This window comes from Neomonachus schauinslandi, chromosome 5 (genome assembly GCF_002201575.2).
Source record: "Neomonachus schauinslandi chromosome 5, ASM220157v2, whole genome shotgun sequence".
In the NCBI taxonomy this organism is placed as follows: Eukaryota; Metazoa; Chordata; class Mammalia; order Carnivora; family Phocidae; genus Neomonachus; species Neomonachus schauinslandi.
The window spans coordinates 166571285-166596364 of NC_058407.1; the positions used below are offsets into that span (position 1 = coordinate 166571285).

At 44.6% G+C, this 25080-nt stretch overlaps 1 protein-coding gene across 2 annotated transcripts; it reads right to left on the reverse strand.

Annotated features, from left to right (window-relative positions):
* Positions 1 to 664: 664 nt before the first annotated feature.
* Positions 665 to 25080, reverse strand: EIF4H (eukaryotic translation initiation factor 4H). Of its 2 annotated transcripts, XM_021700492.2 has the most exons (7): positions 24941 to 25080; positions 9765 to 9952; positions 7675 to 7739; positions 7490 to 7586; positions 7081 to 7140; positions 2941 to 3078; positions 665 to 2655 (listed from the first exon to the last, which is right to left on the reverse strand). In XM_021700492.2, exons 1-7 carry the CDS (start codon positions 24997 to 24999, stop codon positions 2516 to 2518), a joined length of 747 nt encoding a protein of 248 aa, XP_021556167.1. In that variant the 5' UTR covers positions 25000 to 25080; the 3' UTR covers positions 665 to 2515. The 2 variants fall into 2 exon arrangements, with proteins under 2 accessions (XP_021556167.1, XP_021556168.1); XM_021700493.2 differs by lacking the exon at positions 7081 to 7140 and having other exon boundaries at positions 24941 to 25050.

Here is a 25080-nt window from a genome sequence, read left to right on the forward strand (position 1 = left end):
CCCAGACACGGCAAAGCCCTGCACCTTGTCTGCTGGGCCACAGAACTGCCCAGCAGTGCCTCCCGACAACACATGATCTGCTTGCCATGAAGGAGCACCCACCACTGTCCCCAAGAGCACCTGGATTTCTGCTAAAAATAAGCAGTTATTAAAAGCACGCACACCTTTCATTCTAGGGGGAAAGTGCCTTTAAAACCCAAACACGGGGCGCCTGGGTGGCTCAGTCGTTAAGCATCTGCCTTCGGCTCAGGTCATGATCCCAGGGTCCTGGGATCGAGCCCCGCATCGGGCTCCCTGCTCCACAGGAAGCCTACTTCTCCTTCTCCCACTCCCCCTGCTTGTGTTCCCTCTCTCGCTGTCAAAAACAACAAAACAAAACCAACCCCGAACACTATGGCCCCACACCTGTGTACGCAAGGTCTGTTTAGAAAATCACATTTTTAGGAAACGAGAAAAAAAAAGGCAGGAAGACCCCGGCGTGCTGTTTCTAATCATCACTGGCTCTGAAAATAATTTCACGAGGCCTGTAAGTTCCAGAAGCAAGATGCTTGTCTCACTGCAGCTGTAGGCCTTTCTGGGAGATTCGGGTGCTGCTTCCCAACTTTAAGATTGCACAATTTCAAGTGAGGGCAGCTAAAAAAGAACTCAAAAATAAGGACAAGCATTAAATATTACGTAAGGTTTTCTTTTATTTAAAAGATCATTCACAAAATACCGTATCCATAGATTTCCTTTCTGTCATATAGCTGAATGTGTGAAGTGTTTGGAATTCCATTCTTACGTTTAAAAGTCAACTGGATGGCCCAGAAGTTTAGATGAATTTGTTTTGTTCTTAATCTTTCCCCCACTAAAGATGTAAGTAGGTCATCTGAAAGCATCAGGTTTGATTACAACCACATAATGCATGTCTTTCTTAAGTTAAGTATTGGTGTCACACAAATGGTTCTTATTTCAGAAGCAGAGGTAGCAGGGGAAGGAAGGAGAGGAGACAGAGTTCTATAACTGCTGAGACCCTGGGACACAGAGCCGGGGAGGCCGGCCAGGGACGAGCAATGGCCCTGCATGCGGCACTGCCCGGGCCGGGCCGCACCCCGCAGACCCCCCCCACACACGGGGCTCTCCTCCCTGCGGCCGGAGCGGGGCGCGGTGCGGCAAAACGAAGTTGTTCGCACACGGGTGTTCCAGCTCAGAAGGCTCGGCCTGGCAACCCCCCCACCCCGCCCCCGGGGAAGCGCCGATCGTGATGTGTGGCAACGAGCAACTCTGCCCAAAGAGGAGACCCAGTGACTGACAGCCACCTGCCAGCTACCTGGAGGTCCCTGACAGCTCTGCATAGTAAAATCCTCAATTCATCAAGCGAAACAGTAAAGTGCCAGGTTGTAGGCCCATTTTCATTATAAAATCCAGGGAAGGTGGGAAGCACAGTAGCTCACTGTTACTCATACCAAGGAACAGAGAGATAAACCCAAGGGACAGATGTGGGATCCACACACAGCAGGGACTGGGGGAGCGGCCACGTCCACGCAGTCGGGGCAGCCTGGGCGCAGCTCTGCCACCACCGCCCTTCAGTCCCCCCCCAGAGCACCCTGGCTGGCAGAAAGGAGACCAGACGGAGGCTTTCTGCACCCAGCAGCCCAGAGGCGCCTCTACCACGGCCAGGGAGGAGGGAACCAGCCTGCGCGATGTGTTGAAAGAGCAACACTAGTGGGTGTGAACACAGCGGTGTGCTCAGCTGGTCTTCTCCGACACTTCACACTACTACCCCCTTCTTTCGGGTTCCACGTTTGAAATGAGAGCCTCTTCTGCTTGAATAATCCATTCGGGGCGGGGGTAGCAGAGACAGGGCTGCTTATAAATAGGGACAGGAAGGAATCGGCAAGGATCAACAGATATCTTACCCCTGCTTTGAAAACAAGGTGCCTCAAATTCTGTATGTTGATCACAGTGGAATAAAAACAAGATGCTATCCAATTTGTGACTTCTTTCCCATTTTCTTCCCGCCCCCCCCCTTTCTTCTTTTCCCTCCCTTGGAAGCCACAGCAATACAGAACTCAACATGCAGGTCGGAAGAGAAGTGCTGAGAAAAATCAAAGAAACAACTGGGTCTGGCCAGTGCGTCTAAAGTAAAGAGAGAAAGCGAAGGAGAAAAATGGAGCAGCACCTCCATCCAAAGAACGCCCATAGGTGGCTGCCTTTGTCCCTCGGGAGACACTCATGTACTGGAAGGAAACAAGGAGCAGGAAGGAGAAAGGACAGAAGGAAAAAGGGGAAGGAGTGGCAGGAAAAAAAAAAAAGCACGAGACAGGCACTAGATAGGTTCAGCAAAGCCAAGAATGTACTAAAAACCACTTGTTAACTGCTGACATGCGCTCACAAGCTCTGTGTTTCCGTTGTAAGAAAGGAGGACAAAGGTCAGGCGCAGGAATGGTGGCTGCAGGACCACCGGCCCAGGGGGCTGGCCAGGCTGTGGTCTCGCGCTAACTCCCCCACACCCCATTCCCTCCCAACCGCAAGCTCATTCTTGCTCCTTCTGAACGACTTCCTCTCTGGGCCTGGCTCCCCCGAAGATGGCAGAGTTGGGATTGGCTACTTGATTGAGGGGCGTTGCAACTGTTCGAGGCTTCAGCTGGAGCCGTGGCCTCTGTGCTCTTTCCTCTGCGGGAGAAAAACCAGTGTGGTTTATAAAGAATGGACCCCCTTCCCCATCTGGGTGAAATGACCAAACTGATGGCGGCCCCTGTAACCCAGCCCGCTTTCTAACTAGCAAGCCAGCCTCGAAGACCTACCCCACCCCCAAACACTCTAACAAAGGTAAACGTCCTAGTTAAGACTAAGGGGTGGTCCACAGCAGCCACTGTCCAGGGCATGAGAAGGCATGGGGGGTGGGTACAGCTGGCGGACCAGGACAGGACCCCCTGCAGTGAGAAAGTAGCGCCATACCTTCTGTTGGTTCTCTGAAGTCCATATTGGACCCTCGAAGGGGAGGGCCATCTCTGAACCGACTCCCCATTGGGGGGCCTGTTCGCCGGTCACCGGGGCGACTCCCTCCCCTGCCTCCTAAGAAGTCATCCCTGAAGCCTGAAGAAGGAAGAGGACACTGGATTACTTTTTAAGCCACTGTCTCAAAGCTGACCATGCAGCCGGTGTAGACAGTTTGATCTGAAATTCTTTAGTTCGTCCGACATTGGAAGCTTTTGCGAAATCAAGTGCACTGCAAGGAGTCCAATGTGAATGTGCTGGGTAATCTCAGTTATAACAGACTTTTAACATTTCTTAGGAAAGAAAAATAAAATGAGCCGTTTAAACTTTGCAGAAAAAGGGAGGAGGAAAACATTACATAAGACTAGAATAAGGCTTGTTTACAACAAAACAAAAATCCTCAAAGCCCATTTTATTCCATCTCCTAATATAAACCTCTAATTATTAAAAGGATAAACCTGAAATTGAAAAGTTCCAGCAAAACCTAACAGAAAACCAGACATGACGACAAAATAAAAACACGACGCCACCTCTGGGTGACATCCCCCGTCTGTGTCTCTGCTGGGTCTCAGGTGTGGGTCTAAGAGTCAAGCACCCGTGTGTATGTGGCTGGGCTCACTCCCTTCGGGGGTGGGGGGGGGCACGCCTCACCCCCAACCCGCATCACCTCTTCCACTGTGAAGGAAAGGAAGGGCTTTCTCCCCGTTCCTAGGGTCCCTGCTAAAACCGTTACCAGAGTAAACTGCGCCTCATTACGAGTGCTGAAGAGTGTGACGATGCTCGTCTGGGTGGTGAAGAAGATTTTCTCCATAGGCTTTAATTTAAGAACCTTAAGTTTTCTTTAGTTTTGTATTTCACTGAAAAGACTTCCATTTAGAGAGGGTTCAAGCCTTTTAACAGTACAGACCATTGAAGTGGGAGTTTACTCTTAGAAAAAATTTAAGAAATAAAATTGTAGTCAAACAAATGAGCCTGCCCCCTCTCAGCCCCCAAAGGTGGCTGGCTACTTTTTACTCCAAGGATGGTGCCATCGTTCAAAGCTCCAGAGGAATCTATCTTTAAGAAGAATCGTGAGCCCGCGGAATACTTTATATGTGGTCTGACCCCCATTACTCACAGATTTCCTACCTGCCAATTTTGTCTACTCGCCAGCATCTCTACGTGACCCTAAAATCAGTACTTTTAGCACATCTGCTTTTCCAGACATGCACAGAGCAGCGGAAGACGGGAGTCGCCTGACATGCGTGTTTTGCAGCTAAGGTTGAACAAAGCAACACTCAGCTTCTTGTTTCAGCTCAGACTGTGAGTGTCTTTTCAATCTATTAGGTGCCAGGTTTTTTGCTTTTGTGCTTTTCCTTGGCGACTGCACTGTTTAAAATGGCCCCAGAACGGAGCACTGAAGAGTCGCCAGGTCTTCCTAAGTGCAAGGCGGTCCTGTACCTTATCCAGGAAACGCGCATTAGTTAAGCTCCATCCGGGTCTAGTGCGGTTGGCCCTGAGTTTCCGGTCAGCTGAATCAACAGTATACATGAAATAAAGTGTCTTTAGAACAGAAATCCACCCAAGAAGGTATGTACTGATCGGCTGACAAAAACGTGACCAGAGACTCACAAGACTCTGACCTTGCTGTTTCCCCCTAGGAGCAATGGTTTGTGGTGTCTGCTCATCTGGTGTTCTCAGTGCTTTTAAACTTAACTCCCTTGAATATGGAGAATGCGCTCTGTTTGCAAGGGTGGTATTTTTCTGTTCTTCAAGGGTGGCCAAAGAATTTGGGAAGAGATCAAGTTATCTGAAACCCAGCTCAGAAATGGAGCTGGACAATACCGATTTTAACAAAACAAGTAATGAAAACAATTTCAAAAAGATCCAGGCCAAGAGAAGCACACAGTTGGGGAAAACACACTGGGAGGCATACAGTCGGGTGTAAGGTTCTTTACAGAATCTTTTGAACCAGAGCCCACACCGTTCGTTAAATGAGCTTAACTGGTATTCAAACATTTAACCTGACATTTTCCCCCAATAAACTAAGAAGTGTACTTTTCCATGTGGGTATAGAAGTTACTTCCCCAAGGGAATAATTCTTGCTACCAGTGTGTAACATAGATCAGCTCACACTCACACTGACAAGGCAGATAAACACAGCTGCTGCCCTGTCCAGGTGCACGACGCAGAGTTTGGTGGAGGAAAAAAACAGTGCACATTAATAGCAAGTGACAACCTCATTGCGTAATCTCTTATGAGCGGAGCAGGGGAAGATGATGAGGGAAAAGCAAGGTCTGAGACTTTTTAGGAGGCACAGCATTCATGAGAACCTTCTAAGGTTTTTTGTTTTTTGGGTTTTTTTGGTCATTTTTTCACAAAGTTTAGTTTAACAAACACAGGCTACTTCTGGTGGTGGGACTTTATTTGCTTTCTTTGTATTTTTTGTTACTGCTTGAGTCTTTTTTTTTTTATAACGAGCGTGTATCACTTTAAGAATAGCATCATTCTTTTAAAAAGCAAAAAAGATCTATTTTCACAAATAATGTATATAGGCATTAACCCCACCACGTGGGCACTTGTGATTTTAGAAACCACCAAGATCCTGCAGGGGACACCAGAACTGGCAGGAGTCGAGGTAGCCTCTGGCTGTGTGCTCAGCTCCGGAGAGTAAAAGCCCAAGTAAGGCAACCGCTCCTCAGGTTACTTCCACATTTCCAGAGCTGTAAGCTCAAGGGCCATTCCTCCAGTACCGGGAATTCAAAACTGGCAGGTCCGAGACCGCCACTCCTCAGGCCGCTAACAGCTGCACCTGGACTGACTCTGAGAAGACATCTGCTGCATGTTTCAATCAGAGACCAGCTTATACATAAAATTACAGGTTTACTGGATCATACTGTACTTTTATGAATAAGCTCATTTCTGATTGGCTATAGGACTCTAAGGAACTCAGTTATTCAACAGACATAAGCAGTCATCTGTTTAGCTAAATAGTACTGAAAAGAGTTTTTAAGAATTTTGGTCTACAACAGCTTGTCCTACTTCCCATACTTACCAAATACTTTATGCTGAGTTTGGTTTGATGGGGGGAGGGTGACAGGGTGGGTGGGGCTGCTGATGGTATCGTCTTATACAATATGGAGAGTGCAGAGTTCATAGGAAAGATAAAGACTTGTTTTTCATGGTTTTACCTTTCTGTTACAATGGCCATTTTTGTAACATATATGAACTACTTTTACTTAAAAAACAACAACAACAAAAAACCCAAACGAAACAACAACAAAAAAACAATGTAAAGAGTTTAAGAACTGTTTAGGAGATCAACCCTTCAAAGCAGAGGCCTGACATGCAAACTGACCCCAGAGGTGAGACAGGGAGGCACCTGACAGGCTGCCTTGGTCAGTTAAGAAAAGGAACAGTAAAGTGCATCATGTCCACCATGAAGGGATAGGAGTTCCATGCCCTTCAAGAAAGAAACCCTGGGGGGCGCCTGGGTGGCTGAGTCGTTAAGCGTCTGCCTTGGGCTCAGGTCATGATCCCAGGGTCCTGGGATCGAGCCCCGAATCGGGCTCCCTGCTCGGCAGGAAGCCTGCTTCTCCCTCTCCCACTCCCCCTGCCTGTGTTCCCTCCCTTGCTGCGTTTCTCTCTGTCAAATAAATAAAGAAAATCTTTTAAAAAAAAACAAAGAAAGAAAGAAACAAACCCTGGTCACCAGGACTTCAACCATGCAAGAGGGAGCCACCAAGAACCACAGTGATGAGGATTTTTGTAAGCTTCCAAAACCTCCACGCTATTTCTAGAAGTAGCAGTGCTTCCACGTGTACCGTGCACACCAGCGCCGCCAAGGGGATTCCTGAGCTCAAGGCCCAGATGAGAACTGTAGGCCGAGGCAAGGTAAGACGAGACGGTGGATGAGCCTACCTTGCCCACAGTAGGGAGCCCCTCAAGTCCTACCCCACTCAGGTCCCAACAGAGGCTTAGTGCATGCCTGGGGACCTTCCAGGACAGTTTCATCTGTGCAATGAACTAAAGGAGCGGTCCGGCCAGGCTACTCACAACAAACGGACAACAGCACCAAGGCCACTGAAAAAGGTTAAGTGGCAATATTTTAAATGCTGATACCGGAATTGAAGTCATCCCGGGAATCCCATCCACCTCTAGATTCTCCAGGGCCACCCATTCCTGAGGATACACAAAAAAGATAAAGTTGAGGTCGTACCATTACCTTGCTGCACAAACATGGAAAAATTCATTGGAAAGATGGACAACTCATGAGAAGTTCACAGGAATCGTTAAAGAGTTCTTGCTGCCAATAGAAAAAACAAAACAAAACAAAAAAACCCCCAAACCAAACAAAAAAACCCCAGGCTTACAGAAGCACTATCCATTCTCTCTCAAGATTTTTACATGTGTTTTAAAAGCTCACAAAAACCTATCAGACCTGTGAGACAGTTCTACTAATAACCTTCGAAGAGTTGTAATTAGTGGGCGTACAGCAAATTTTATGTTCAGTTTTAGAAGAACCAATCACCTCTGTCATCTGGTCCACCTTTCCTGAATCCAAAGCCACCTTTATCTTGTTTTCTGCCTTCTGCAATGTCCACACGAAGTGACCGATCACCCAACAGCTAATGATAAGGGGAAAATAGTGTAAGTATTGGCAAGAAAAAAACATCTCAACTTCTAACATGACACAGAAAACCTGAAGATACTTACTGCACCATCGTATGTCAAGGCTTCCTTAAGTGAATCCACCTCATCAAATTCTACATAGCAGAATCCTGTAAGAGAAACAAACCCCAATTTCCTCAAGGAATTCTGGGTTAAGACACGGTGGGATCCCTGTCTGGTCCATCTTCCCACTCTTGTTGCATCTAGGGGACAGTAGATTGGTAGAGCCTAAAAGAGAGACTGTATTTTGTGATAAATAGAAAAGACCTGACTGGCATTCCTTCCTCTCAATTATACTCTGTCAGAATGTGCCAAACAGGCATTGAAATATTTGGCAGCTGTGTTTTTATAAAGCTTTCTTTTTATGAGTTTTAACCATAATATTAAAACCTTTTCTGGGTCATTGTGAAGAGCTGTTAGTTCTGACTTTTGAATAACTTTAATATCACCCAACTGGGGCTTTAAGACACAGATTTCAAATTCAGTACCAAACATGCTTTGAAGGAACCGGCTGAAGGTGCCTACTACTTACTACTCAGGTAGTTGGTATAAAATCTGCTTTATAAAGCTAAAAAATACACCCTCAGTAACAAGAGCATCCTCCTTGGGAGGCTAATTAAAAGACAAATAGCTAGGCCCAAGCACATGTTACCGACAACCTGTGTCCCTGATGCTGGATTCTGACACAGGCTTGCAAACGGGAGAACATTCCAGAGGCAGAGGAAACCACACCTTCTCTCACCTCGAACCTCTGCGTTAGCTTCTCCCTCTACCTCCAACACTCTTTCCACACCCCTTCCTTGTCGCCTGGAGACCAAATCTGGGTTAAGCACTCCCCCTGCCCAGATATGCTTACACCGCACCCTGTATTACACCCTTCCACCCCGCATATCCCCATCCTGTGTGGTGATTACACTTCACCTTCAAAGCCCACTAGACCGCAAGTGCTCCGAAGGCCTGGGTCCAAACTTGTCCTGTTCACCATCTGCTCACCAACTACTTACAAAAAGAACGCACTGCTTGGCTGGAAAGCCCCCACCTTCCCCACTAAGTGGATTCAATGTCTAGAGTATTTGAGGAAACCACCCTGCAGGTTCAAAGAGGCCAACAAAAGCCCACTCACCCACCTCACCCTTCAGAGCTGCCGAAACTGAGGATGACCCTCTAGGAGATAAATTAAAACTTGCTTCTACGGACTCAGCCCAAAGGCTGCCCCACCCCCCCCACCCCCAATTTCCCCTGAAGCCTGGAACTCCTGGTGCCTCAAGCAGGGACACTGGGTGGGCCTTACTTTCACAAGCTGAACGGATATGTTTGTTTTCATTGTTTGGGCACTTATTATAACAAGGCTTCAGGTTCTAAAGCCAAAAAACTTTCACAGTGAGAAAAGTACCACCTATACACAGAACTGTTCAGATGAGCGAAACCTCGGCTTCTCATACCTCTCCTCACCGGACGTCACTCTGTACTTTCCCTGGATGTGCTTCTGGATAAATAATGTAAACCAAATGCTCTTGTACCTTGCACCATGCCCTCAGAAAGGGAGCACACTTCCCCTCAGGGAATCTTGAAACCCAGGAGATAATGCTGGCAGGATTCTTCTTTCTTAGGCTTCCCTGCTCAAGTGCCCTAAAGAGACTAATCTACAGACACTAACTTTATCTGAAATTTGAGCCAATCCTCTCCCCCACACACTCTAAAGTCACCAAGGTATAGTGACAATATGTATTAGGTTCTCTTTTGAATTCTATACAAATATCTAGATTACAGGAAAACAAAGAAAAATGCCAGGAGTCGGGCCAAGGTGAAATGCACCTGCAAAGTCCTCCGTTTTATCTGTTCATTTCTCTCCCAGGGAACTCCCTGACTGGCACAGACAGGATAGATGGGTCAGGCAAACAGCAGACTGACTTGGGCATATTTATACTGCATATTTCTACAAATTAGATCATGTGTAAAACATTTTCCCCCAAGTAGAACCGAAAGCCTATGGGTTAAAGGGCCATGTTTATTTCAGCTACTTGGACAGACAAATATTTAAAACACTTTCATAACTGGAGCCTTCTGGTTCCCTGACATTTTGGTTTCGACCCTCCCTCTACAATAATACACAGTAAGAATTCTCCCAAACTCACCTTTAAATTTGTCTGTGTCTTTGTCTCTGACTAGCCGTACACTCCTTATGCTGAGATCCTTAAAGATAGCATCTATGTCGCCCTGAACTGTATTAAAAGGTAGATTTCCTACATATGCCGTGTAGGGGGGCTCTGTGGGCAGCTCCTTCTGGCTGCGGGAACCATGGCCACCAGCACTGCCGCGGGACCTGGAGGGGAAACAGACAGGATTCAAGTCTACTCGCCCTAGAGCAGAGACGAGGAAAATGTCTTCTGCTCAGCCACACCACCCATGTGTTACTCCACTTGAATGTATGATAACATCTTGAAATTATCAAGAGTATTCTAAAATATTCATGACCAGGGTAGGGTGCCTATTTTTTGGTGACAGAAATGTCCACGGAAACACAGAATCGATGTAAACATTCATTTCCCTTGCAACTCAAATCCAAACAGAACATACCCTCCTTGTACAGCTGGTTACCTATTTACGTAGACTCCATATCTGCAAAATGTTTATATCCTAAAACCTTAACAAACACCCTCCCCCCTCATGCCTGGTCATCCTCATACATGCCGAAATGGACTATCCAGAGTTAGCACACTGTATTCAGGAAGGCCTTCTAAAGCTGCTGAAGTTAACCCATTCATAACACACCTGCTTCTTGCTAATACGGATGCTCTAATAAAAATTTTAGATTTTGTACAGCAAGTGCTATGTACGTACTACTTTCCATCACTGCCCACGCACAACTTCACCTGTCCTCAAATGCGTATTACAAATCCATTTAAACCACAATGTCAAGTCCTCCCGGGTAACAAGAGGTGGTTATGTGTCTACGGTTACGGGGCTCAAAAGTGGCAAAGGCAGGACCTTGACTCTACCACATCTCATTGCTAATATGTAGAGGTTCTGGTTTGAATTCCAGCTCAGCTGCAAACTTACTCCACCATACGACCTTGAGGAGTTACCCAATTTCTCTAAGCTTTATTTATTTGTAAAACTGAGTTAATAAACACAGAGCTTGAGCTACTGAGAAGGCGCCTAATACACTGACACACAGTACACATGGGTGGAGTAACAATTACCAGTATCATCACACTTACAATCGAGGCTCAAAATGTTTTAGAGATAATTAAGAAATAATTTGGGGCCATTATATATTTGTCAAAATCCACAGAATGTGTAATACCAAGACACTGTCAGCGTAGGTTCAGGGACTGTAACAAACGGACTCCTCTGGCGTGCGTGCTGACAGCAGGGCCACCTGTGCTGTGTGTGTGTGAGACAGAAGGCAGGGCGAAGCGAATACAGGAACTGAACCCCCCCCCCCAGACTATTTATTTATTTATTTGAGAGAGCGAGCGAGTTCTAGCGAGGGGGGGAGGGGGAGAGAGAAGAAGAGAAAGAGACTCCCTGCAGGGCTCCATCTCCTGACCCTGAGATCATGACCCGAGGGGAAACCAAGTGTCGGAGACTCAAGCAACTGAGCCACCCAGGCGACCCTGGAAACTATTTTCTGATCAATTTTGCTGTGAACTTAAAATTGCTCTAAAAAATAGTCTATTAAAATGAATGAATGGGAAGGGGTGCTCTTCTTTACATTAATAAGAATGTCAACTAATAAATGTAGAAGGAATCATATTAAGTAGAAAATCACTACTCTTGGGGCGCTACTCTTAAGTGTCTGACTTCGGCTAAGGTAGTGATCTCAGGGTCCTGGGATCGAGCCCTGCAGCAGGCTCTGCGCTCAGTGGTGAGTCTGCTTGTCCCTCGCCCTCCGCCCTCCCCCTTTCTTGTGCTCACTCGCTCTCAAATAATAAATCTTAAAAGAAAGAAAGAAAATCACTACTCTGTACCCATCAAAGAAGCAGGGGCTGTTTCAGGCAAGGCTCATCAATGGACCCAACAGTCACCATGTTAACCAGGTAACTGACAAACTCACACCACGTGCCTTGTGTTTTGGCACGGATTCTTCAAACATATCAAAAAATCACGAAAGAGGGCGCCTGGGTGGCTGTCATTAAGTGTCTGCCTTCGGCTCAGGTCATGATCCCAGGGTCCTGGGATCGAGTCCCACATCGGGCTCCCTGCTCGGCAGGAAGCCTGCTTCTCCCTCTCCCACTCCCCCTGCTTGTGTTCCTGCTCTCGCTATCTCTCTCTGTCAAATAAATAAAATCTTTAAAAAAAGAAAAAAAAAAGAAAAAGAAAAAAAAAAATCACGAAAGACAGGGGTGCCTGGGTGGCTCAGTGGTTAAGTGTCTGCCTTCGGCTCAGGTCATGATCCCGGGGCCCTGGGATTGAGCCCTGCATCGGGCTCCCTGCTTGGCAGGAAGCCTGCTTCTCCCTCCTCCACTCCCCCTGCTTGTGTTGCCTCTCTCGCTGTGTGTGTGTGTGTCTCTCTCTCTCTGTCAAATAAATAATCTTAAAAGAAAAAAAAAAAAAGAACTCCTGTTTTGTTTTCCAGAATTGCATTCCACTTGCTCCCACTCTCCACCCCCTGCCCCACAAGGTTTAGTAAACAGACTTATTTTTGCACTTCAATACTCTTTGCAACACCACTGTTCTTATCTCAATAACCTTAAACCCTAAAATATATTTTTTAAAGATTTTATTTATTTGGGGGGGGGCAGAAGCAGGCTCCCTGCTGAGCCACCCAGGTGCTCCTATATTTTCTTTTTTAAAAAGATTTATTTACTAGAGAGAGAGTGTGTGTGTGCGCGTGCACCCAAGAGCAGAGGGAAGGGCAGGGAATCTCAAGCAGACTCCCCACTGAGTGAGGAGCCCAAAGTGGGGCTCGATCCCATGACCCTGAGATCATGATCTGAGCTGAAATCAAGAGCCGGCTGCTTAACCTACTGAGCCACCCAGGCGCCCCTAAACCCTAAAATATTTTCAATAAGATACTCTTTGAGACTGAACACTGAATATGTAAGATATGGCATAAGTATAAACATTTGGAAAACTGTCAAAACACAGGATGAATTACAATTTTAATAACCTTAAATTCATTTATTCAACATTTACTAAACATCTGGCAGGAAACAGTCCCCTGTCCTCAAGCAGTTCACAAGTTAGCAGTACATATAAACACAAATAACTCTATAAGCACTCATGCATGCATGTTTGTGTATATATGTACACACACACGGCAAAAAGCTACAATGATTTTTTTAAAAATTTAAGGTGAAGGTGAGGATGGAAAACTGATAAATTCAGCAGGTGTATGTTTGAGGAATCAGGAAAATGGAGGTAAGAAGGCTTGCTCAAAGGGCGCATGAAACATTTACACAAGCTCTTCCATAGGATGCTGGATGCAGGCCCGAGAAGGCAGGGTCCGGGCTGAGTTCCAGGAGCCAGGTGAGCCTAGATAACGACGGCTGCCCGGGGTGGCTGTGTTAATCAGATGACAGGGACACTGAGAAGAACGCAGCAGGATAAGAAGACAGCCCTGGCTTTGGGAAGATGGAAGAATCCCTTTTCAGGCAAGCAGGATTTTATTTTTTTAAAGATTTTGTTTGTCAGCAAGCAAGAGCAAGAGCGCGTGTGCGCACAAGCAGAGGGAGAAGCAGGTTCCTTGCTGAGCCCCTCAGGCGTCCCAGGCAAGCAGTATTTTAAAAGCCAGAGATGTGGGAACAGCTAACCCAGCCCATTAACCTGCTCACTTCACCTGAGCCTCACAAAACTGCCAGTGGCTTACTATTCCAGACTTTGTCCAAGAATCACTGCAGTCTCCCTAAATACTACCTGCTCTGACGTCGTCAGTTCTATGGGACGTAAGTGTGTTTCAGCTTTTCACTGAAGACACGCCAGGGCGGCCAGTGCAGTGGGACAGGGGCCCTCTAGGTAGATTCCAATTTACTGGCTCCAAGCACACGTGCATGTCATAAAATGATCCATCCTGTTAGCAGCCCACCGAATAAAAAAACCCCCAATGCCAGGAAATTCTGAGCTAAAAGTCCTTGGATACCTCTGACGCTACAGTTTACAGGGGACTATCCTCTACTTGAACAAGCTGTGTTACACAAAAACACTTTCTAGAAAAGGTTAAAAATAATGGAGAGAAGACTCATTTGATGCCTTAGCTTGGTGTAGGACCTCTTCCAAATTATCTCTGTGCCTCAGTTTTCTTGTCTGTAACTGCACAAATACTTCAAATCTTTATAAAGTTTAAACTGACCATAAAAACACCTCATAAATCCTGATTGCTTTATAAAAGTTTAATAAGAATTCTAAAACGTTACAGGGAAGTCTAAACATGCTCAAGGTTATGCTGCTGCGGCAGGAAGAGATGAACAAGGCATCAGGCCACAGCAGTCCCCCCCCACCCCCCCGCAATGATCCTCCCTGCCCACTGATTGCTGCTTTGGACTATCCCTTAGGGAACAGTCCACTGATTTTCAAAACATATGCAAGTTTTAAAGTAATACATTACATTCTCAGTAACTCAGGAAATCTTTGAACTCCAAGGATGACCAAAATCCTTTAGAGACAAATCACTTTTCTTCACTCGAATCGACTAAATATATGTAAGGTCTATGAAGTACAGAGCACAGTACAGAGGGCTCACACCTCAGACCCAGTCCCTGCCCTTAAGGAGCCGATAATTCAACTGAGGGGGTCCAGGCATCTGGAAAGGAGAGACCACATCCCAAGCCAAGGACTGCAGACAATTCGGAAGACGGCCACGAGAGCAGTCTCTGCAGGGTGGAGCGACAGGAACCGCAGCTCCACGTCTCCACAGCACACAGGGAAACCCTGAGCTCTTAACCAGACAGTAACTGGGACCAGTAGGAGGAAAGGAGCCTGGAGGGAGGGGGACTGTAAGAAACAAGTTAAGAGGGCGCCTGGGTGGCTCAGATGGTTAAGCGTCTGCCTTCGGCTCAGGTCATGATCCCAGGGTCCTGGGATCGAGTCCCGCATCGGACTCCCTGCTCCTTGGGAGCCTGCTTCTCTCTCTCTGTCTCTCATGAATAAATAAAATCTTTAAAAAAAAAAAAAAAAAAAGAAAAAGAAACAAGTTAAGAGTAGAGGGTATTAGGGCTGGGATTAGATCCAGTAAGTGCCCCAGACTTACTTCCCAAGTATAAAAGATAAGGAAAAAGGGAGGACTCATGCTAAGCTATTTTCTGGGAGATCTCTAGGTGCCATCAGAAGCTACACAGAATTTAAGCCCTGTTCCTGCCACTCATGAAAATTCAAGACCAATGCCAAGATACCCTGTACAGAGCATTAACCTCTCTCTGGTATTTGCAACATCAGGTGTTCTATTACTTCTAGGTTAGGGACATAGCAGTGTTAAGGCTGATCAACAATTCTGGTCTTTCATGTGCCATCCAGAAACGCTTACTAGGGTAGATTATGTTGTTCAACATGCTGGATCTTATATAAAAGTCATAAGCCTGTGTGGCTCAGTTGCCTAAACATCCGACTCGATTTCAGCTCAGATCTCGATCCCAGAGTCTTGAGTTCCAGCCCCTAGTTGGGCTTAAAAAAAGAAAAATCACAAAAAGACTGCAAGTAAGCAACAAAGTCCACTAAACATGCATAAAAAGAGAAAAAAAAAGTTAATAGTCGTAATGAGAAACCTATTTGGTTTCTAGAAAATAACCAAAAGGTTGAACTCTCGAAAGCCAAGCCCTCATTTCACATACACTGATTTATCTTACCTATTACTAACATCTTACATTAGTAAAATACACTGATTAAAATCACTGAACCCAGATCAATACTTTACTAACTAAAGTTGTTTATTCAGATCTCCTTTTTACCTTATGTTCTTTTTCTTTTCCAGGTCCCCATCCAAGGCCACGTGACATTTTAGTTGTATCTTAGGTTTTTTTTAAACATTAGCCCGGTGCAGCATGGATTAAAAGCATTTTATTTCCATGTGGATCTCCCTCTGCTAAATGTACGCATTCTCCAAGGCCTCCAATCAGCATTCAGAATTAAACCCCTTTATCTTGATACCCGGCATTACTATAGGATAGGCAAGAAAGCCTCTGAATGTTTCTGATCAACCCTGGGGGCGGGGACAGGATCAATAGTGAATTCTTCAATGAACCCTATTTCAAGGAGCTCTTTTCTGCTGTGAATGATATCTTCAGAAACCAATCTCATCTGTAGAATTAAAAAAAAAAAAAAAAAAAAGCCTTGCAGGGAAATGCAAAGTAGTTCTCAGGCAGGAATCTGGTCTTATCTTCAGAACTATTACATTAGCAGGGGTGGAAGGAATGAAGACAAAGACCTAGCAACTACTCTTAGGATCACAAATAACTTCTTCCACTAATACGGGTATTATATTTGGAAAAAGAAAATATGAAAGTTACATATATTTAGATGACCTCTTCAATTAGGTACTTAAGTGTCTTCCTTGTTTCTTTCCTTCCTTCCTAGATTTTATCCATTTATTTGAAAGAGAGAAAGAAAGCACAGAGGAGAGTGAGAAGCAGACCCTCTGCAGAGCAGGGAGCCCTACATGGGGCTCGATCCCACGACCATGAGATCATGACCCGAGTGGAAGGCAGATGAAAACATTTTTGGCTGTGACCAACATGACTAAAAACACATACACATATATATATCTGACTGCATAATAACTATACAAATAACAAAAAGCTTGCCCAACAGTAAGGCTATAAACTCGTAACACACACGATTCTCTATTCTATTTCATCTTTAAGAAAGTCTGTCAGGACCCCTAATAAACTGACTTCATTATCTACCAACAGGACAGGACAGGCATTTTGAAAGCCTTGTTATAGGAGATCAGCAAACACAAGGGGGACTTCTGCTTTACATGGTCTTTTAGAAAATTTGTCTTACTAGGCAAAAAGGCATTTATAATGTACTAAGATTTTGGACTCCCACACGTTAATGAAAGCAAATAAATGGGTTATTAATTTAGTAACTTCACATGGTGCAAAAGGTTATTCAATCCAAAGTTCCAGATTTTTCAGAGGAAATAAAAACTTAAACCTCAAGCTGTTTATTGGTCCTCAGAGAATACTGCCACGAAAGACATCTGTCTTGAAGCTATGAAGAAAACTATTTCTATGGATTAGTTTTCAACTTTATAAGCCAAGGGTTCTTTTTTTCTAAATTAGAATGCTTATTATTTGAGATTTGACATTCCACATCCTATCAGCTCCAATTCATTTTATTTTTTTTAAAGATTTTATTTATTTATTTGACAGAGACACAGCGAGAGAGGGAACACAAGCGGGGGGCGGTGGGAGATGGAGAAGCAGGCTTCCCGCCGAGCAGGGAGCCCGATGCCGGGCTCGATCCCAGGACCCTGGGATCATGACCCGAGCCCAAGGCAGACGCTTAACGACTGACCCACCCAGGCGCCCCAGCTCCAATTCATTTTAAAGGAAACTTCACATTTTCATGCGATGGTCAATTTCATATGACCTACAAATAACCTACAAGTTTCAATTATTTAGAGAAGTACAAAGTGCCACAGATAGACTACCAGTTAAAATCTAGAATTCAAAGGCATACAAAGCTAACAGTTCTTCTCTTCTTCACTTAATATCTGAAAAACCATGAATATAAACTGTATGTTAATTACACTTCAATAAAATTAAAAATATTTGAAATATCATAAAAATTTAAGTTATTTATACTAAAACACATATGTATTAAGATGAATACTTAATATTTACTAATAAGTATTTTTGCTAATATCAAATTCAACTTCTAGCTTCCCTACACATGGTAGTTGCAAGAATTAAATGCTTTAAAAGTACCTGGAAAGAAGCTACACTCCCCCCCCTACTTAACAACAACCAACCAAGAAAGAGAGGAGGAACCTATCAGGAGATTTAGTGGGCATGTCAACCAAATGCCATGTGCAAACTCTGGTTTTGATTCAAACAAATCAGTTGTACATCAAAATGCACGAGCTAATTAGAGAAATCAAAATATTTATTGGGAGGTTTTCAGATGTGATAATATTGTGGTCACACTTTTTAGAGTCTGTACCTTTGAAACTCATACTGAAGTACTTACAGTGAAATGAAATGAAATGTGACATCTAAGATGTGCTTTAAAATAATCCAGAAGTGTACGGGAGGAAGGTGGCGCAAGGAGGTACAGATGAAATAAAAGTGGTCACTTGAAAAAGTGGGTCATGGGCACGTGAGGTGTGTCATTATACCAGACTCTACTTTTGTGCTTTAAATGTTCTGTAATCAAATTTTTTGCAGATTCAAATAGGCCAACTCTATGAAGTAATCCTTGAGGCAACTGCGCAAAACTGAACATGAACCGGGTGATAGAAAAACCGGTGGTTAGCAAGAAACCCCTGATCAGTTTGAAACACATACTCAAGTTTAAGTGTTTTAAGAAAGAATGAAAGGATGGCTGCAATTGGCTTTAAAATATTCTATCCCCTCCCCACAATGGGGAAGACAGATGAGAAGAGGAACAGCAAAAAAGGTTTATAAAGTTATTAAATGAATGGAAATGAGTAAGAGTTGCTTAATGGGTTTGTTTGGGAATGACGAAAAAGTTCTGGAAACAAGACAGTGGTGGCGAGGACACAACATGGTGAGTGTCACCAAACTGTACACTTAGAAAATGGTCAGGAGCGTCTGGGTGGCTCAGTCGGTCGGGCATCCAACTCTTGATTGATTTCTGTTCAAGTACTGATACCAGGGCCATGAGATTGAACCTCACACTGGGCTCAGGTGCCCAGTGGGGAGTCTGGCTCCCCTCCCCCTGCTTGCTCTAGTGCACTCTCTCTAAAATAAATGAATAAAAAATCTTAAAAAAAAAAAAAATGGTCAAAGTGATAAATTTTATGGATTTATTTTAACACACACACCCTGAAAAAAAAATGAAACCGGGGAATGGCTACATGGGTTCAATATACTAGTCTCTGCCTCTGTTTATGTATGAAAATGTTCAGATTCATTTTTAAATGTCACATAAAACAAGCAACTGGTAATTCCAGCCTAATCTAGACCACATTGATGTTCCTCCGTACACAGAAAGTTGCTCAGCTCAAGGAGAACTGCTCTGTATTTCCAGTCTGTGAAAGCACACTCACATGTACTTTCCTCTGGTTCTAGCTCTGCCTTGCAGAGACACACCCCTCATTGAACAGTCCCTCAGTCCCTGACTAGCAGCCATATCCTGAGACCTGACTGATCTTGCACTTGATCCCAGCATAAATCAAGGCAGGGGCACCAAACTGCACTATTACTCATGCTTCATCATGCAGTATTTGCTAAGACAGAGAAGTAAGCCAACAAGCTTCAAAAAACAATGTTGATAAAGCAGTAAAAATGATTAATTTTATTAAATCTTGACCCACTTTTTAATATCCCATGTTTCAAAATAGGGCCAAACACTTCTGTGGCTTATAGAAATGTGATGGTTAGGGGCACCTGGGTGACTCAGTCGGTGAAGCGTCTGCCTTCAGCTCGGGTCATGATCTCAGGGTCCTGGGGTCGGGCTCCCTGCTTATCGGGGAGTCTGCTTCTCTCTCTCTCTCCCCCTCCCTCCGTCTGCCCCTCCCCTCCGCTCGTTCTCTCTCTCAAATACATAAAATCTTAAAAAAAAAAAAAAAGAAATGTGATGGTTATCTCTAGGAAAACACTTGAGCAAGTGAGTTACAAGCTGAACTAGCTATTCTTTTCATGGAACACCATTTTTACCTGAAGAACTGACAAACTATGGTTATTCAGACTTAAGTATTAGGCAGACATTTCCTTTTCTTTAAAAGATTTATTTGAGGGGCATCTGGGTGGCTCAGTCATTAAGCATCGGCCTTCGGCTCAGGTCATGATCCCAGAGTCCTGGGATGGAGCACCGCTTTGGGCTCCCTGCTCAGTGGGGAGCCTGCTTCTCCTTCTCCCACTTCCCCCTACTTGTGTTCCCTCTCTCGCTGTCTCTCTTTGTTAATAAATAAAATCTTAAAAAAAAGATTTATTTGAGAGAGCACAAGCAGGGGGAGCAGCAGAGGGAGAGGGACAAGCAGACTCCCCACTGATCTCGGGAGGCCGACCTGGGGCTGGATACCAGGACCCTGAGACCATGACCAGATGCCCAACAGACTGAGCCACCCATGTGCCCCCTTGGCAGACATTTTCTTGAAAATGAAATGAGCCTGTCACTTCAAGGAAAACAGTGGGAGCCCCAGGTGGCTCAGATGGTTAAGCATCTGCTTTCTGCTCAGGTCTGGATCCCAGGGTCCTGGGATCGAGCCCCGCATCTGGCTCCTGGCTCAGCGGGGAGCCTGCTTCTTCCTCTCCCTCTGTCTCTCTCCCTGCCTGTGTCTCAAATGAATAAATAAAATCCTTAAAAAAAGGAAAACTAACAGTATCTGTTACCAATGATAAAATGCAGACTGGGCTTTTAAGCAAAAAATAAAATTTTAGAAAACTTGTCTCCATCAACATGAGCTTGACAGACTCACAATACCTGAAATTTTTCTTTTTTTTAAATAATTTTATTTTTTATTTTTTTTATTCTTATGTTAATCCCCATACATTACATCATTAGTTTTAGATGAAGTGTTCCATGATTCATTGTTTGTGCATAACACCCAGTGCTCCATGCAGAATGTGCCCTCCTCAATACCCACCACCAGGCTAACCCATCCTCCTACCCCCCTCCCCTCTAGAACCCTGTTTGTTTTTCAGAGTCCATCGTCTCTCATGGTTCGTCTACCCCTCCGATTTCCCCCGCTTCATTCTTCCCCTCCCGCTACCTTCTTCTTCTTCTTTTTTTTTCTTAACATATATTGCATTATTTGTTTCAGAGGTAGAGATCTGAGATTCAACAGTCTTGCACAATTCACAGCGCTTACCAGAGCACATACCCTCCCCAGTGTCTATCACCCAGTCACCCCATCCTTCCCACCCCACCCCCCACTCCAGCAACCCTCAGTTTGTTTCCTGAGATTAAGAATTCCTCATATCAGTGAGATCATATGATACATGTCTTTCTCTGTTTGACTTATTTTGAAATTTTTCTGATAAAATCAATGGTGATGTTAATAAACATGATTTTTGATACTGTATAACGAAATGTGCCAACATTTGGAAGATCTGCATAACTCAATAATAATAACAATAACCAATCCATCATGTTACAAGATCATGCACTGGTAAAGAATCCGTTTGAACTATGTACCCTGTACTCTATAGGTACCATGTACCCCATACTGGAATACAAGGCTTAACTGGAGGTGCCATGTTTTCAATGGAGTATCAACATACTGGAGCATATCCAGAGGGTCCCATCAAGAACATTTTAGAAATCATGACGTGGGAAAAACTTCAAAGAACCAAGGACATTCAATTAAAAAAGACAACTTAGGTCTTACAGCTGTTAGGTTCTATCAAAATCGAGCAATCACTTATTTCGTGGCCTGAGTATGCAGGTCTAACCAGCTGTACAAATGAAATGCAGAGGCATGACATGCTCTCCTACCCAACCCTCTCTTCTATTTCTAGGGGGAGCTGGAAACTGGATGATGGGAGTCTAAACTAGGACTGATACCCCTCCCGCGCCAATGTTTTACATGTTCCAAGTTTCTGGGAAGACTACTTGAATTTGCGTGATGTCCTCCCAGAACACTAAAGGTTAATTTCAAATAGAAATATTAAGAAAGTTTTTAGAAATCTCAGAAGCACTTACACTGAATATTCCAAGCATAAATTCTGCAACAAACCAATAACCTTCAAGAACAAATACTTTATACCTATAAACTGAATAGATTTCGCTTACTTGGCTTTAGAAATACAGCCAAGAAAGTAAAAACTCACTCGTTAACTCAACAGAACTTTTCCCATTCTTACTGATGCAAGGGAAATATTTTAAGAACTAAAAAATTATAAATCAAGAGCTACAAATTATTAAGTGTACCAGACACTGTGCTGCATACTTGAGACATTTCACTGAATACTCCCAATAGCCTTAGAGGAGTTTTTATCTTACATGTGGGGAAAATGAGGCTCAGAGAGGTAAAGGAACTTGTTCCAGATCCCACAGCTAATTCGTGGCTCAAAGCTCAGCTGACACTTGACCTCTGTACTGTCTGCCTGATTCCAATCCAAAGCTAGGCCTTTTCCCCAAACTGTGTCAGAGGTTCTTGGTAAAACCATGTATTTCATAGAAGATAATGATTTAGAATCAAGCACTGGGAGATTAGGGAGTGGAGAGGAAGATGACAATAACCCCAAACTACTTGTCATTTGGTAGGCAAACAGGATTTTAAAATAAGCTTTTTAATACTTTTATGAATTCTACCATGATCAGTGCAAATAGCTACTGTTTTTATACACTGCTTTCCCCTTATTAGTCTTAAAATATGCTTAGAGATTTAGACAGAGATGCCAAGCTTAAGTCTTAAAAAAAGACTCAAAAGTTAGAATTCCAATCCCCACCCCACCGCCCCGAACTGGAACTTGATGAATACTTAAATGTGTAGTACTACTTTTCAGTTGGTACCATTCTCAGCAATCTCAATTCTTGCTACCTCCAAGTTCCAATCTGATTCTCAGAATTGATGTAAAGTTTTAGGTGGAGCACTCAAAAGCATGTTGTAGTTAGAAATGTAAAAATCACTGTTACTCTCCACTTAATCGCCAATGGCAAATGAAAAATTAAAACCCAGGAAAGAAAATTCAGCAAACTGCAGAACAAATACACTCCAGATCTAGTACAATCAACTACATAATTTGGAATTCTGATTGGACTTGTTTTTTGGGCAACAACGCAGTCCCCAGGTCTCTCTTTGGCTGCCGGGTCATGCCTCTATATGTTGAGAAAGTAAAGCAGTAGCTTAACATTGCTTCCTGACAACAGCATTGGTTACTACATACAACTACAAAATAAACTTACAGGGAACGTATAATTATTAAAACCAAGTTTTTAGATTATGACCGTGCATTTCAAACCTCCTATTTCTTTCGTCTGTGACCCAAGTGGCTTAGAGTTGAGATCTCTTACTTAGCTAAGGTGTTTTAGACTAGAGGGAAGATCTCTTGGTACAAAAGTACCAAACACAGCAATGCAAGACTGGCTTTCTGGAAGTGACAATCTTCTAAAATGCCTAAGCATTATATCTGAACATAAGCAAACAGCACTGAGACATCTGTTGACGTAAAACATAATTCACGTAACAGCAGAAATGATCACTGAAGGTTATCAACTAGCCTACCATCTTGCTAAATTTCAGAGAAACCAGTAACTGATAACTCCAGATCTAACGAAATTAAAATTAACATTGATGCTGGAATAGGAAAGCTTTGGCCCGGACCAAACTGCATGCCTGGTCCTCTGTGAAGTTTCTGGACCCACTCCAGACACTGTTTACATGAACACACAAACTCACCAATAGGTTTTTAGAACTACTTTTAGGAATCTGAGTAGTTATTTCCCATGTAGTTTTACAGGGATTTGAAGTCAAATGGAAAACAACAAGATCAGATGTAGAAGATTTTTAACAGTAAAGTGACTTTTTATCAGAAAGCTTAGGAGATGCAGAGTGGCTAGCTTATTTTCTCACACCAGTTGTTGGAGGACATCTGGACACATGGCTAACATTTTTTGTCTTTTGATGTTTGAAATGAAGAGCATCGTGAGAGAATTTTGACCACTTGCTATTGTTCAAAGCATCCCAACTGTCAAAATGTGACATCCACTAAAAGTCTGACTCAAACACCTCAAGTCACCAGAACACTTCGCGAATCTGTCAAAAGGCAGAATAAGGAAAAAAACTCAAACCAAACTCCAAACCCCAGATTCAGTATAATATGACTAACTTATTGTAGTCCCAAACCAACTAAAACTCCTTGGATCTGCCTTAAATCAAACCAGTGTTCAAGCGTTTTCCTGGGCACTTCCAAATGTTTCTTGAAACTGGAAAAAAAAAATCCCGGTTATTAAATTTCAAGATGACTGAACTGCAAATTTGATGTCTAGAAACCTACCCCAAAGGCAATACTTTCACATGTCATCCAACATCTATTTCTTTTTTATTAGCAAATAAAATATTCTTTGAAATAACAGGTGGCTCCACCTTCCCCAACTTCCACGTTCTAGTGTCATTAATATTAGGTACATTCCCGTACCCAAACAAGCCTTTGTTTGAGCCAGTCCCAAACCAAGGTATTAAAAGATCATTCTTCACCAAACAAAGATACGTTTGGGATTGAAACCCAGGAGACTGGACACCTCAGTAGGTACTATTGTGGTGTTATCCTGGGAAAGTAATCCTTTCTGTTAAAAGTACACAATGGCCAAGTGTGTCCTTGACAAACAGCAAGATGTTTATAGCCTATCTTCTCAATTCTGTATGAGGGAACTTGTATTAAAAACACCAAAAACCTAGTACGGATTCCTGAAATTAAACACTATAAGCTTCTTATTCACCAGTCAAGAATTTCTCTTTTAAACGAGGTGTCTCAATTATATATAGTCTGTATAAGACCAAAATCAGAACGAGGCTAACTGCGATTCCTTCCCCAGGTGAGAAGGAGAAACTAGGGAGAAATAAAAAATTTTCTGCCGGCAAGCACGCAGCACCTGTCAATAAGGCACTCTGACCCAAGAGACAGCAAAATAAAAAATGCTATTATGTATTTCCTTTTCGGACCATTCCCGAGCTCTAGCCGCCAAATCCCTGCTTCACACGTAAGGGAAGGGACTCACCCCTCTCTCGCCCTCCCGACCTTACCCAGTCCGCTAGCCTCCCGGCGAAGCAGGCCAGGGAACCTGCAGGTCAGGCGGACCACAGGAGGCCGGGACCCCGACAGAGACCCGAGCGGGGCAGGCCGCGGCCCCCACCCCGCGTTGCAGCAGAGCCCCGCGCTGGCCCTGCCGTACTGGGGGATGGGGTTGGAAGCGGGAGCTCGTCCTCCGGGGCGCTCAGTGCCGCTGCGGCCTGGCCCTGCGGCCGAGGCAGGGCAAAGACGACACGTCGTCGGCGGCAGGAGACACAAGGACGCATTTGCGCCGCAAGCAAGACACCGGGGAGCCTAACCGCCGCCGCCCCCTCCCGGAGCGCGCCATTTCCAGGCCCCGGCCCTCCAGGCGCCTCTCCCAGGCCTCCGCGGGCCCAGCCGGGCCCCCTACCGCCCGCCACCCCGGGTGAGCGCGGGAAGGCCGCCGCCCCGGGGCCCCTGACTCCGCCCGCGCCCCGCGCCCGGCCGGGGCCCGCGCACGCCCGCCTCACCCTCTGCCGCCGCCGAAGCTGCTGTAGGCCCGATCGTCGTAGGTATCAAAGTCCGCCATTTGCCGTCTCCGCTCCGAGAGGAACCAGGGTGAGCGAGGAAGGACCCCGCAATATAACTCCCCCCCGCCCCGCCGCCGGGG